Source organism: Zonotrichia leucophrys, chromosome 9 (genome assembly GCF_028769735.1).
Source record: "Zonotrichia leucophrys gambelii isolate GWCS_2022_RI chromosome 9, RI_Zleu_2.0, whole genome shotgun sequence".
NCBI classification, from domain to species: Eukaryota; Metazoa; Chordata; class Aves; order Passeriformes; family Passerellidae; genus Zonotrichia; species Zonotrichia leucophrys.
In genome coordinates this window covers 13,202,635-13,215,787 of record NC_088179.1, presented here as the reverse complement: position 1 = coordinate 13,215,787, position 13,153 = coordinate 13,202,635, and the positions used below count along the sequence as shown (strand labels likewise).

The following is a 13,153-nucleotide window of genomic DNA, read 5'->3' as shown; positions in this document are numbered from 1 at the left end:
GCACCATCCATGTGAGAAGGAAAATAGGAACCCAACGAAGCAGTGATGAAATGATTACACCCAGAATCTGACACACTTGGGAACAACTGGGCAGTTGTTTGTATCCTGGCATGCCCATCATCCTTATCGCCTGAAAAATTGGGTGGAGTGTTTAATTCTGTGTCACAGGAACTGTGGCATTAGGATTTGGAAGTTTAAAGGGATAATAACTTCAACATGGCAGTTGTTTCTGGTCCCTCCCATCCTGGCCTCCTCTGATACTGGCTTCCTGCTCAGCTCCTGTAGCTTTCCCAGGGCAAGAAAGTGCTCTGCAGCACACCTACACCACCAGGGTCCCACCAAAATAAGTGTAGAATGCTTCCTACAGCATTCTACATCCATGTCATAATTTCTTCATGTCAGTAAAAGCAGCAGGAGAGGGGGGTCACTGTCAGCCAAAGCCACAACACAAGTTTTCTGGCAAGGCTCAGACAATGGGGGGTGCCCATACACCCAACCCCAGAGAGCTGGAGAAAGCTCCAGGCTCCTGGAACAAACCATTTCCTTTCATCACTGGCTGTCTTGCTCCCTGCAGCCCCACAGGAGGAGCAGGCCCCACACACTGAGTCCCCCAGCCTGCTGGCAAAAGCTGTGCAGCTGGGAGGGTACAAAAGGCCTGAAGCAGGTATTTTTATTTCATTTTTAATGAGTTGCATGAGTGCTATCCAAGCAGAGCTGTCGCGGTGCCTGCTGAGCACCTGCCGGGGCAGATGCAGCGCCAGCGGGCACTGGCACGTGCAGCAGCAGTGCAGGATGTCAGGCACAGCCTGCTGTCTCCTGCTGCTCAGGGAAAAGCCTCTGGAAGACAGAACAAGGGAGTAGCCCCATCTCTTTATGCCTGCTTACAAGTACAGTCAGAGCTGGCCCCTCGGACCAGCCTCATTAGAGGCAAGAGGAGGACACATATAGATATTGGAGATGGAGTGATGCTGGATCTCTGGACATTTTTAGATTTAAAAGACAAAAGGCAAGATCTGATTTCTGGCAAGGAGGTCTGCTGACTTAGCAGCAATGTATGCCTACTGCCCTGCATTGGGAAACTTTCAAGACCCTCCCAGCCTCAGTTCCCTGGCTGCATAGACCCACCATGTCTGGATGTTGCTATGCTAAGGCAGTGCCCACAGTGTAGCTTAAACACTGCAGATTCCTGGCAGGCCCAGAAACATCAAGACAAAATTTGGAAATGAACATGGGGCTGTGTGATAAAGGATTTTTCCCCAGGATTAATACTTGCACATCACATCTCACACCCTTTCCCATCCCCATATTGGAGAACTCACAGCAGCAGCAGAGTTTCAGGTCTGCACTGCAGGGTTTCTTTCTTTCACCCATTAGCACTGACTCAGACAGTTATGCTACAAAAATCAGAGAAAGACAAAAAGAGGGGGAAGAGCAATACAGGGAATGACAGCAAGGAGTACATCTGGGCTGGCAAACTAATGTTATTAAAATTCTCAGGTACGCAGAGAAATTCTAATGGATAATAAAGCAAGCAGCAAAGTTTATCTCTGGTCTGGTGCTGTGTCACTGCATGCCAGGAGTTACATCTCAGCAGGGCAGTTGGCCTGGTCAGTGGGGATCATCTTATCGGTGTCGATCTTGTAGGACTGGAGAACTCCCTTCAGGTTCTCCACGGTTTCTGGGTGCATGTCAGGAGCTCTTGACAGAATCCAGGCATAGTCCATGTGGAAGAGCCAGAGGATGTTAGTGCAGGAGTAAACCAGGGAGTAATTCTCATAGTCAGTGGAGATGACCCAGTAAGGGGCAGCAGGCATGACTAGGAGAGAGGAGGGCACCGTGATTGCTGTGTGGAACCAGCTCTGGGCAGCTCTGCTGCACCCCAGCCACAGCTCCTGGGACTGCTCCCACTTTGGCTGCTGCACACTTGTGGTCAGTACAGGCAGCTATAATTTATAAAAGCCTACCAGGACTGCTTGTTCTGCCCAGAGGAACTTGGGAAAGACACAAAGCCCTGACTGTGAAGGTCTTTCTGGAAAGTTAACACTATGACCTGAACAGTTCTCCTGGGCTGATGAAAGCCAGCCCAGCCTCACCAGTGTGCGGGTGCTGGCTGCCAGGAAGGAGCTGTAGTGCTGGGAGCTGGCACTGGTGACAGGAGGAGCACAAGCCACCACCCACTGCCATGGGGAGCCAGCTGAGCCCAGAGCTGCTCTCTGGGGCTCACACCAGTGAAGGTGGCTGGGACTGCACCTGCTGCAGGTGAAATGGCTGTGGTGGTGCTGCAGCAGGGCAGAATTCAGTCTGGCTGTGCTCATGGAACAATGACTGCCTTTCCAACTACCCCTCCTCCACCCATCTCTCCAAATAACCCCTCTGCAAAAGGGAGCTATGAAACTGCCAAAGAAAAGGTGGCAGGAGCAGAATAAAATGGGATCCAAGGGGACACTGCAGCTCACTTCCCAGCGTTGCTGCAGACAGAGGAAAGCACTGGGCAATGTGGCACAGCACCTCAGCAGGCCCCTGTGGAGTGTTAGAGTGACAAGGGAAGGAACAAGCTAACAAAACCGTATTATTAATGGTTATTAAAAGCCACTTGTACATAGAGGCAGCGTGGGCAAGTAGCTGTACCATAGTGTGCAGAGAAACAAGTTTATTCTTGGCTCCTGCAGCACTGTGGGGCTGCCTCCTCCACCTCCCTGTCCCCATCTGTGGAGGGACAGCAAGGCTGCTGATCTTTCTTGCTCTGAGACCAGCTGGTGAAGACTTCACCACTGAGGGGGCTGTTACTGTAAATGGCATATCAGTGCCACCAAACCACTGCCTGCTGGCCACAGCATCTATTTTAGCCCTTTGCTGCTGTGCTGAAGCCACATGGGGAGCTCCACCCGCCCCAGTGCCACGGGACAAAGGCCAGGGCACAGCCCTGCCCTGGGCACCACCGGGAGCCCTCCCAGCACACCAGTTTCACTTACACCAGTTAAAGCGCACGCCCAGCTTGGCCGGCTGCTTCACATCCATGTGCATGAGCTCTCCTTCAGCTTCGTTGATTCTGCCATTGGCACTGAGGGGACAACGACAAAGGGGAGAAATAAAGTCAGGAAAGTGGGAGATCTCTTTTTTTCACTTCCACTAAATCATCCCTCCTGACACAACTGCCTGCCAAGAGGAGGCAGAAATAGGTACTGGTAACCCCAGCAGCCCTGAGGATGTACTGGGTGGGAGGAACCCAGCATGGGAGGATGGGAGGATCCCATCCATGATCTTGGATGAGCCAGGGAGCAGCTTAGCTCCTGATAGCTGTGGAAAGCACATGTTCACTTCTGTTTAATCACCTGTGCTTTTTCCAGGTCACTGCACATTCCTCCTCAGGCAAATTACCTGTACCTGCATGGTGAGCCAGGGTTTCTTTGGCTGCTCATTCAGAGCACTGCCCTGCTGGCAGCAAGCCCTAAGACTGGAGCTGCCCATCTCATAGCAGCATTTTTGCACCGATGCCTCAAGACCTGGATGCTGCCTATCAGGCAGGAAAGTTTCATGTTTCCCTGTAAAACAGGAACAGCCAAGGAGGCAGAAGTGAATGCTGCCAGCAGCAGAGGTCAAGGGGCTGATGCTGGAGCCATGCACACCCAAAATATCCCTGATATTTCAGAGTCCTGAGCTGCTGCAGCAGGGGCAGCAATGACTGGATGGATCTCGCAGAGATTAATGCAGGCACAAATGAATGTCCAGCTGTTTGCCAGGCACAGCCCGAGCAGTGGAGCTGCTGAGACACTGCTGGGCACTCTGTGAACAGCTCTGCCCCGGACACAAGGGATGTGTTCCTGTGCTGCTGCTATTGTGAGCCAGAACAAAGTGCCCATGCCATGCCAGGAGCACAGGGGACAGCGCTCCTTCCCATCCATTCAGCCCCTCACAGCAGCAGCCCACAACAGCACAGGCTGGTGATGGAAACAGACTAACACCTGTATCTGTCCGTGTAAAAATCCAGGAGGACTCAGGATAATTGCAAACTATCCTAATTCCCTAAAAAAGGGAAAAGCATTCACTTCACCACTGGTTTAAACTGACTATTTCTGATCCCCTTCCACAGCAGTTACTACCTGTGCAATGTAAATTCTCCAGAAACAGGCTGACAAATACTTAAGTAAAAATTACTCGTGTGCTTCACCTTCCCTTCCCCTTTTCCTTGTCTCTTTACTCTGGAGCAGAGAGGAGCACAAGGCACAGGCACTTCTGAGCATGCAGGGGCACATGGTGGTAGCTGCCATCCCATAACCAGACCCTCACAGAACATCCAGCTTCTCAGCCATCTCTGGGGCTGACAAGCCAGTCAGGGGGGAGATCCAGGCTATTTTATGCTGAGGTCACCATGTACATTTGACCTATTTTCTTATCACTCACCTTGACAATGAGACAGGGACCTGATGATCCTCGGGTCACTGGCAGGAATCAGAGCCCCATATCTCTCAGAAGAGCTACTGCAACCACAAGCTGCCTCCCCCAGAACCCTCCGCCCCAGCCACGGGCAAATTAGAGAGAAATGAACACCAAGGACAGCAAGTGCCACTGCCACAGTGAGGACATGGCCCAAACACAAACACTTACAGCATCTCCTTGTTGATCACCTTGAACTTCCCGTTCTCCTTCAATGAGTAATTCGCCTGGATGCAGCTTCCTTTCTCAAAAGTTGAGGGCAGCTTCTCTATCTCGTACCATTTCCCCAAATACTGAGAGAAGAAAGTTTAAAGAGATGTTTTTAACATGAGTGAGCTGGGGCAGAGCAGCCTGTTTTTGTCAGCACAGTTTTTGCCCCTCAGTGGTTGGGACTGGGGGCGAGCAGAGCTGCAGACCCACACTGGCACAAGGTGTGACCAGAGCTGCCACCACCCCTGCACCCAGGCAACTGCTGTCAGCCCCATGCCCACTTAGCTTAACTAGCTACACTCTGAGATTTTTAGAAAACTTTTCACACCTTGTTGATATCGAAGTCTTCTTGAACAGATGGATCTGGGCACGGTCCCATGTGAAACATCTGGCCTTTCCCAACGCTGAAGAGGCTGAGCAGCACCGAGAGCCGCACTGCCGTGCCCAGCATGGCTGCACTGGGATGCAGGTGGGAAATGCACCTGGGCAGAGGGAAAACAGCTGAGCTGGGGCCTCCCTGGAGCAGAGCTTTGTATGAAATGCAGCACGAGGGATAGGACATGCAGCAGGGCCCCTCAGGGGCACAGCAAGGAGAAAGGAATCCTTAGAAGAGTGCCAAAGAACCCCCAAGCCCAAAACAGCCTTAAGCCCTGCCTGTGCTCAGGCTGTGCCCAGCAGCTCCAGGAAAAGCCAGGCAATGCCTGGTGAGAACACTCCTACTTGTCACCCACATCTGACACCTAGCAAGGTGCAGGGGTGATAAACGTCCAAGGACTCACAGGAGCATCATTATTTGTCCAAAACTGAGGCAAGGGGAAATGCAGGATGTTTGCTTTAAAATGGTGGAGCACAAGGAAATGCTCCAGAGCCAGCAGAGAGCTGGGGCCCTGGGACATGGATGTGACCTCTGTACACCTGCATGGCAGGAGGGACATCCCCAGGTAAGCCAGGGCTGCCTGACACTGCAACAGGGAGGTAGAGATGCCTCTGGAGGGGTCTTTGTATGCCAGGATATACACAGCACTGCAAGGTGAGGAAGTTGGTACAGATTCAAATCCGCACTAAATACAACAGGAACAGACCCCCAAAAGCATGGGGTGAGGAGGGAAAGGACAGGTTTTCCTGCAGAGCAGAAGCCGGAGCTGCGCTGCTCACACCCCAACAGTTGCTGGAGCCAGGATGCTGCCCACATGCTTTGGGCTCTGCCTGGAGCAGGATGGCATGCACAGACCCTGCAGCACTGGGCTGCTCTGCTTCCCTGGCTGGAAACTCCTGCACAGGAGCAGCAGTAACATTTTCCCCAGGTTCAGAAGAAAAGCCCAGTCTGTCTCCAGCGGCAGACACAGGCAGTTCCCAATTTGAATCTCCCAATTCAGACGTACCTTGGTGGGCGAGGCACAGTGATGCTCTGCAGAGGACCAGGGCGGCAAGGAACAGCTCTGGTGAGCTCTCTGCTTCTCTTTATAAGTGTGCTGGGATCATCATTATTCAGCTCTGGCACAAGCCACTCCCTGGTCCTCGACGTGTTTAGGTTTTTGGCAGGCCAGTCAGCTGCCTGGGATCTGCAGCTGGTACGAAGCTGGAGATGGGCTGCAACTTGGCTGCTCACCCAGGCAAACAAAGGCACCCCACGTGTCTGGGTACTGCCTGCAGCTGCAGAGCTCTCTGCCTTGCAGCCACTCACTAAAGCTCAGGCCTGGGTGCAAGTGGCAGGGGAAGGAGAGAAATGCCGCAGCCTTTGAGAGGGGCTGGGGACAGCAGCAGCTCCCACCCAGTGCCCTCTGGTCCAGCAGCAGCCATGGCCATGCTCCAAGGGGGGACATGCAGCCTCCTCTGCCTCCTACTTGAGCCCTGGAGATCCTCCAGGCCACTGCAATGTCCTTGTCCCCATCACAGTCACTTGCTGTGAGTACATGAGGAGCATGAAGCAGTAGGATGCATCACAGGTTTGTCTGAGGAGCTGTAAGACCTTTCAGCAGTTTTCTTCTAGACTTTTAAATCTTATTACAAGGAAAGATGCTGGTGCAATTAATTCCCTGCTGACCTGGCACTTTTTCCAACAGGTGCCCAGCAAATGCCTTTGACAGCAGAGCAGCCATCTGTGAAGGCAGCCAGTCCCAAGAGTTATACAAGAGTTGAGTAATTGACAGGAAGCTCCCTGTGTTTAATTACATTTTTATCTAATCTCTGTTGAGACTTTCTCTCTCCAGATGTGTTTTTACATGCTGCCCTGCATGCCTTACTCACACATGCACACACACACACGAGTTCCTGACTACCCAAATGCCACCCCAAGAGCTACAGACAGCTCAGTCCTGTCCTCTTCTGGGGCTGTGCAGCCGAGGTGTGCCCTGAAACAGCACAGCCAAGGTGTGTCCTAGGACCTCAACCACCAGAGCTGTGCCTGGCTCAGCCAGCACAGAGCCAGCAGCAGCAGCTGGGGGTGAATGGCCCAGGGGAGCACACGGTCCATGGTCTGCCACAGCGCCTGGCCATAACTGGGCTGGCACTGCCACTTGGGCTCCCGGCACTCCACAGCCAGAGCCACACCAGGGCATCAAGGTGCTCACCCAGCCATGCTCCACAGTGTTGTCATCTTTTGCTGGGGTTCTATGCTGCTGTCTCCTTATCTCAAAATCTTCATACCTCCTTGGTGTTTCTTGTGGGCAGCTCCTCAGAGGACTGGCTCTTTCTTCTTCACAAAGCAACCAACTGACTCCAGTTCCCTTCTCACCCACCCACCCCACTCTTTTATAGCACTCTCCTTCTGATTGGTCACAGCTATGGCCTGTTAAAGTCAGGCCTGTTCCTAATCTTTGATAATTGGCCCAGCTGCAACTCCTTAGGGGTAAGATTACTTTCTACACTATCTTTATTTTCTTATATTCTATCCCCCTACACCATGGAACTCCTGCTGCAGGAGTGTGCAGGAGTTGGCCATGGCGAGGATGCTGACAAGTCAGGAGCCAGCAGGAGCTGACACTCTTTGAGACCAGAGCCCGATCCATGTCCCACCTGTCATTTGCCCACAGCAGGAGCCTGCTCTGAGCCACTCCAGAGCAAGGGCTCGGGGAAAAGCATAACCTTAAAATTGCACCTAATTGTGGGGTGGGATCTCAGCATCTCAGTCATCCCCACCTGGTAAGCACTTTGTGCCCTGGAGCAGAGGAGGGGCCACACATCAAAGGGCAGGAAGCTGGAGCAGGGGAGGGAGGACAGGAAGGAAGAAAGCTTTGGAGAAACCAGGGCAAGGAGAGGGGCACCAGACATGCTCGGAATGTTCATGCAAGAATGAAACCTCCCCACATTTCTGGGCAATGAGGCAGCTGCAGGGCTGGGGCACAGCGGGGTCCCACAGGATGGGGCTGCAGGAGGATGGGGCAGCAGGGCAGGGGGGCTGCAGGGGCTGGGCAGCAGTGGGTGCAGAGCACACGCTGGCTGAGGTGGCATGAGCCACACGGCAGGTCCAGGGTGACAGCATTTACAGACAGACTGCATTGGCTGGGATATTCTCACACTGCCAATCGTCCCTTTCAGAGACAAAGCTCATCTGGCTCCAGTGAGAGGGTGCAACAGCACTGAGTGCTGCCAGCAAAGAAAAATAGAAAACCCCCTTGTTAGAACAAGCTAGAAGTGCAGAGAAAGTTCAGCCAGCAGAGGGCTAGGACAGGGCAGTGCCACCCCACCTGTGACATTCTACCTATAGCAGACCTGGCTTAGGGCAGGAGTGAGATTGTCCTGCTGCACCCCCGAGGTATCAACCCTTGGCACCTGTGAAACCGAGCAGCTTCAGCCAGCCAGGCCTGGTGGGGACCTGGCTCCAGGGAGAGGCTGTCCTGCCACTCTGGGTCTCCAGCTGGGATTCCAGCGCCTTGAGAACCAGGATAACCTGGGAGTGCTGAGGGTCCCACCATGGAGACAACATTGTTTGCATGGGCAGGTCTTCCTTTTTGCCACTACCTTTCATGGTGCCTTCCATTTTGTTTTTATTCCTCTTCTCCAGGAAATGGGGCTTTGTGCTGGCCAACAAGTTGCAGCACGTATATAGGGAAAAAAAATCAACAAGTAGGAGACAAGACAGAGTAAAGAAAAGCAGGTGGGAATTTTCCTCTGTTTTTAGGAGTGGCAAAAGGTGCTTTGAAATCTGTTTATGCAGAATGGTGTAAAATTTTTAATTACATTTACGACAGCAAAGGAAGTAAACAGACTCTGGATGCGTGAACTGGCCTCTGGGATGTGGGAACTTCATCCCATGCAAGTGCACAAAAGAGGTTGTGATTAATTTATATACAATTAGTGAGTAGCTCTCCACCTTGGAAGTTATCCAATTATGTATTCAAACACAAGAAACCAAAGAGAGAGAATTTAGGCACTTAGAAAACAAAAAAGGGTGTTATTATTTAAGGGACAACCCCTATCATGCAGGACCAGCAGTGTTTCTGGCTGTGCTGAGGAAGGCTCCTCAGCCTAACTGGCATTGCTGCCAAGATCTGAATCCCTGCAGAGAGAGAAGCCAGAGGGATATTTACTCTTCAGAAAGTAGAAAAAACAAAACAGGGAGAAGGAAAACAAGGTCTCTGTATACAGAAATATATTGCAGATCTGCACCAGTGACAAAGCTTTGGCCCAGTGCCATGTCACCCCTGTGGATGTGCACACCATAAAAACTGGAGTTTAAGCAGTGCCCATAATCCTGGGGTTTTGCTACGTTCCAGTGTCCCACATGAAGGGCTGCCTGATGCTGCTAAATAAGGTTTAAAAAGTTTTGTTGATGCATTTGCTGCTGGGTTCTCACAGCAGACCCGGGGTACAGGCAGAGCAGGCATCCAGCCAGGTTTGTCCTCACAGAGGGGAGAGAGGAGTGAGTGCACAGCCTAAGGGGGCAGAGTAGGACTTCTCCAAAGGATGTAGGAGCAGATCCATGGGCATTTACCAGACTCCTGTGGGCCCTGTCTGGGAATGCCCACTCAGATTTGAGCACTGCGGGCACTGCAGGGCCATGGCTGTGTGACTCAGCACAGGGTGCTGCTCCCATCCCCTGTGCCCAGCCCAGAGAGCACCCCAGCTGCCCTGCCCTGCATCCCCTTCTCCCACAGGAGACCTCCCACAGTCCCCAGTGGATTCATTATGCTCTTTTCTCAACCAGAAACATACTGTAAATGATCTAAAAAATGTCATTAAGCATGTTTAGAGAGCTTTTTCTGCAAATGAACTTTCTATTCTCATGGAGGAAGCACAGTGATTGGTTCACAGCATCACCAGCTCTGTCCAAGAGATGCCCAAGTAAGGCTATTTAAAGCCCACAGCTCTATTTTCTGAGGCTAAGCCACATTTCAGCCCTTAGCCCAGGCATGCTTTAATGCAGTTACACAATTATATTTTCTATGACCTATATACAACCTACATCTTCCTCACGACACAGATTTATAGCGAGTGGGTAATCGCAGCTCTGCTCACGGAAAGAGAGAACAGCCCCTATTATGTTAAGGAATGCAATTAAGAAATCTTCCTGCAGATTATGCTGTCCTGCAGCCAAGCAGGAAGCCCTTTGGCAGGGTTTGGGCTCTCCTGCTGCCAGAGCACTTGGGAGCCTGCTTCAAGTCAGCAACTTGCATTCCTGGGCACCAGGAGCCCAGGAATCACACAGGGAGTTCAGGGCTGGCCTCAGACTCTCAGATATCCCTCACTCTTAGGCCTTAAGGCTGTTTTATATATGTTTTATAAGTACACCAGGAAGATCCAAGGGCAGCATTTTGCCCTTGAAGGACTTCTTGACCAGCCAGCCCAGCATTTCCATCCCATATCTCTGCATCCCCCCAGTCTCACGCCACAGGTCAGAGGAGAATTTTAAGAATATCCTTTCTGAAAGAGCAAGTCTCATCCCTCCACACAGGCTGAGAGCACAAAGACACCGGCATATGTGTTTGGCTTTGCCTGTGAATAGCTACATTGAGGCCACCAAGCCCAAGCACACACAGCCTGCATTGAAACACAGGCCTAAGTGTTTGCTAGACTGGAACTTACATTGTACAGAAAATGAATAACATAAATTCAGTGGTCAGTGCTCTGACTTTGGTGCAATGCATGGTTACAGTATGAAATGGCACAGAGATGCCATTCATGGTGAGTTTCATTCAAATCAGTTGGGAGATCTTAGGAATGATTACTTTAGACAATATTTAAAATGCTTCTATCTGTGCTGCAGCCCAGGAATATTAGTCAGGTGTGTATTTCAGTGAAAAGAGATCTGACTTGAGGACATGCATGCATTTTCCACATCCACACCTTGCATTCCCTGACATAATTATTCTTGTTGTTGTTGTTATTGTTGCCCATAGACTAGAACAAAGGCTTCTTGCACCAGGACAGATGTAGAGAAGTGTAGGAACTTCCTTGGGAGTCAACAGATCAACCTGGGACTGATTTTGATTCTGTAAGTGCCCATGCACAGACGGAGCTGGAAGCCAGCTCCTGGCTTGTGCCTGCAGGAGGGAAAGCTGCCTGAAGCAGGAGCTGGGCAGGCTGGGCCAAGTGCCGTCCCTGCCCACAGGGAGCTGAGGGCTCCCTTCCCCTCTCAGTGCCTGCAGGAAGGGAGCAGCCACCCCCTGCAGGTGTCCCCAAAGTCTGAGGGAACCAGGCAACCCATGGGCTGTGAAAGTGGAAGTGCTGCAAGAAGAAGGTCCAGATATGCTCTTAGAAGAGCATATCTGGAACTTGGGGACTTGCTTGTTGATAAAGGTACAGCAAAATAACATTTGCAGGGAGGGGAGGAGGTTGCGACTTAGTGTATGGGCCAAGAGTATATGGGAAAGATGGGGAGGGAAGCATTTCCTGTGTGTGCACATGGTGTGGCAGCAGCTCCCAGTAAAAGCACTGCCTCCATCCATCCTCACACCAGTGCTGGCCCTGAGAAACTCAGTGCTGGAGTCCCTTGTTGGGATGGACAGACCACTGCACCCACTGGCTGACTGTGTCCTGCAGCTCTTCAAAGCCACCTCGTGCCAACACAAGCCACCACACATTTCACCCTCTTTAAAGATGGCCACTGCTTCCTTGAAGCCTTTTCTGAGTCCCCAGGCAGATTTTCTGCAGGCACTTCCTCATTACCAAAGTGCACCTCAGCTGTATTGGAGTACTTGATCCACATTTCTTCTTTGGAGGGCTGCCAGGCCAAGTACCTGCACCAGCTTTCCCCAGGGAGGGGAGCTGTGCAGCCATACTCCAGACACCCACTGGATGTCTCCAGAGGGACACAGGGACTGACATATCCCTCTCTGCAGTGAATGATGGAGCCATGGGACCTTTCCAGGGTGCATTCCCTCTCCCAACAGGTCCCTCCTTAGTCATGCTTCCTGGAGCAATGGTTGTCTCTCATTAGAGCTGGAAAGGGAAGGTGCTTTGCTGTGCTCTGTATGCTTCAACACCTCTGAGCAAGCAGAAACCAGGAAGGAGACACAAGGACAGCCTGCTGACTGACTGTCATAGTAACCCTGGTTAAAGTCTGACCAGGAAAATGACTTCTCTTGCAGCACTTGACCCCAAAAGGTGATAGGTACCACCCACACCCCTGGTGTGCAGTAATAGACCGTGCAGAGTTTTCCCCAAGCTGCTGTTCAAGGTCCCTGGGCAAGGTGCCTGTGGGGTGATGGTTAACCTTGGTGCCTGTTTAAGAGCAGCACTGTGGTGTTAATGCCTGCCCTCACTCCGGGCACCTTCCTCCCTGCAGCTCCAACAATTCAGAGGACTTTAAAAGCCACTTTTAGCAGCCTTCATGCAGAAGACTGGAGTCACCACATGTATTATTCTACCACAAAAAGTAATTCAGCCGGTGGGAAGGGGGATAATACCTATTCTGGCATCAGTTATAACAATAACTCCAGCATGGGCAGGGTGGTGGCAAAGGAAGATGGGAAAGAAAGGGAGCTTGGTGCAGGCAGAGTGATTTATTCAGGGCATTTAGGGAACCTGTAGCAGTGCCAGGGCCAGAAATGCTTCATCTCAGTCCCCACTAAACCATCAAAACAGGCCAGTTCTTACCTGGTTCCTCTGCTGAACACTCTTTTTACAACTAAAGCAAGAATTCTTTCATTTTTCCCCTTTTGACTTTTACTGCTGTCTTATCAAACACAGTGAAGGAAGATCTCAGGTGACCACATCTGTCCCATCTGTGTGCTGGAGCTGGAAACACCTGGGAAACACCACTGTCCTTCTCAACATCATCTCCTAGGTCCTGCACAAGAAAGAGTTTTCATACCAGGGGCCATGCTTGGGGGGATGGACAACCTTGTGCCATGCTGGCTGGGGAATGCCCGCCTGGCCATACATATGGGGATAAAACACAGTCAGCTTCTCTGTAAGGGCAGAGGAAAGCAATACTGCACAAGGGGGTGGGCAGGGACCCCTCTGTCACTGCTGTGTTGGCAAAAAGCGCAGTGAGACAAAGCACCCTCAGGGAACCAAATTAAGCTGCCCTGCAGGCAGTGGATTAAGGCGTGTTCAGTGCAGCATG

General features: G+C 51.6%; 1 protein-coding gene across 1 annotated transcript; it reads right to left on the bottom strand.

The window, feature by feature from the left end:
- Positions 1-640: 640 nt before the first annotated feature.
- Positions 641-7,365, bottom strand: APOD (apolipoprotein D). The gene is made up of 5 exons (XM_064721447.1): positions 6,027-7,365; positions 4,973-5,126; positions 4,606-4,727; positions 2,973-3,061; positions 641-1,816 (listed from the first exon to the last, which is right to left on the bottom strand). Exons 2-5 carry the CDS (start codon positions 5,093-5,095, stop codon positions 1,581-1,583), a joined length of 570 nt encoding a protein of 189 aa, XP_064577517.1. The 5' UTR covers positions 5,096-5,126; positions 6,027-7,365; the 3' UTR covers positions 641-1,580.
- Between the last annotated feature and the right edge of the window lie 5,788 nt (positions 7,366-13,153).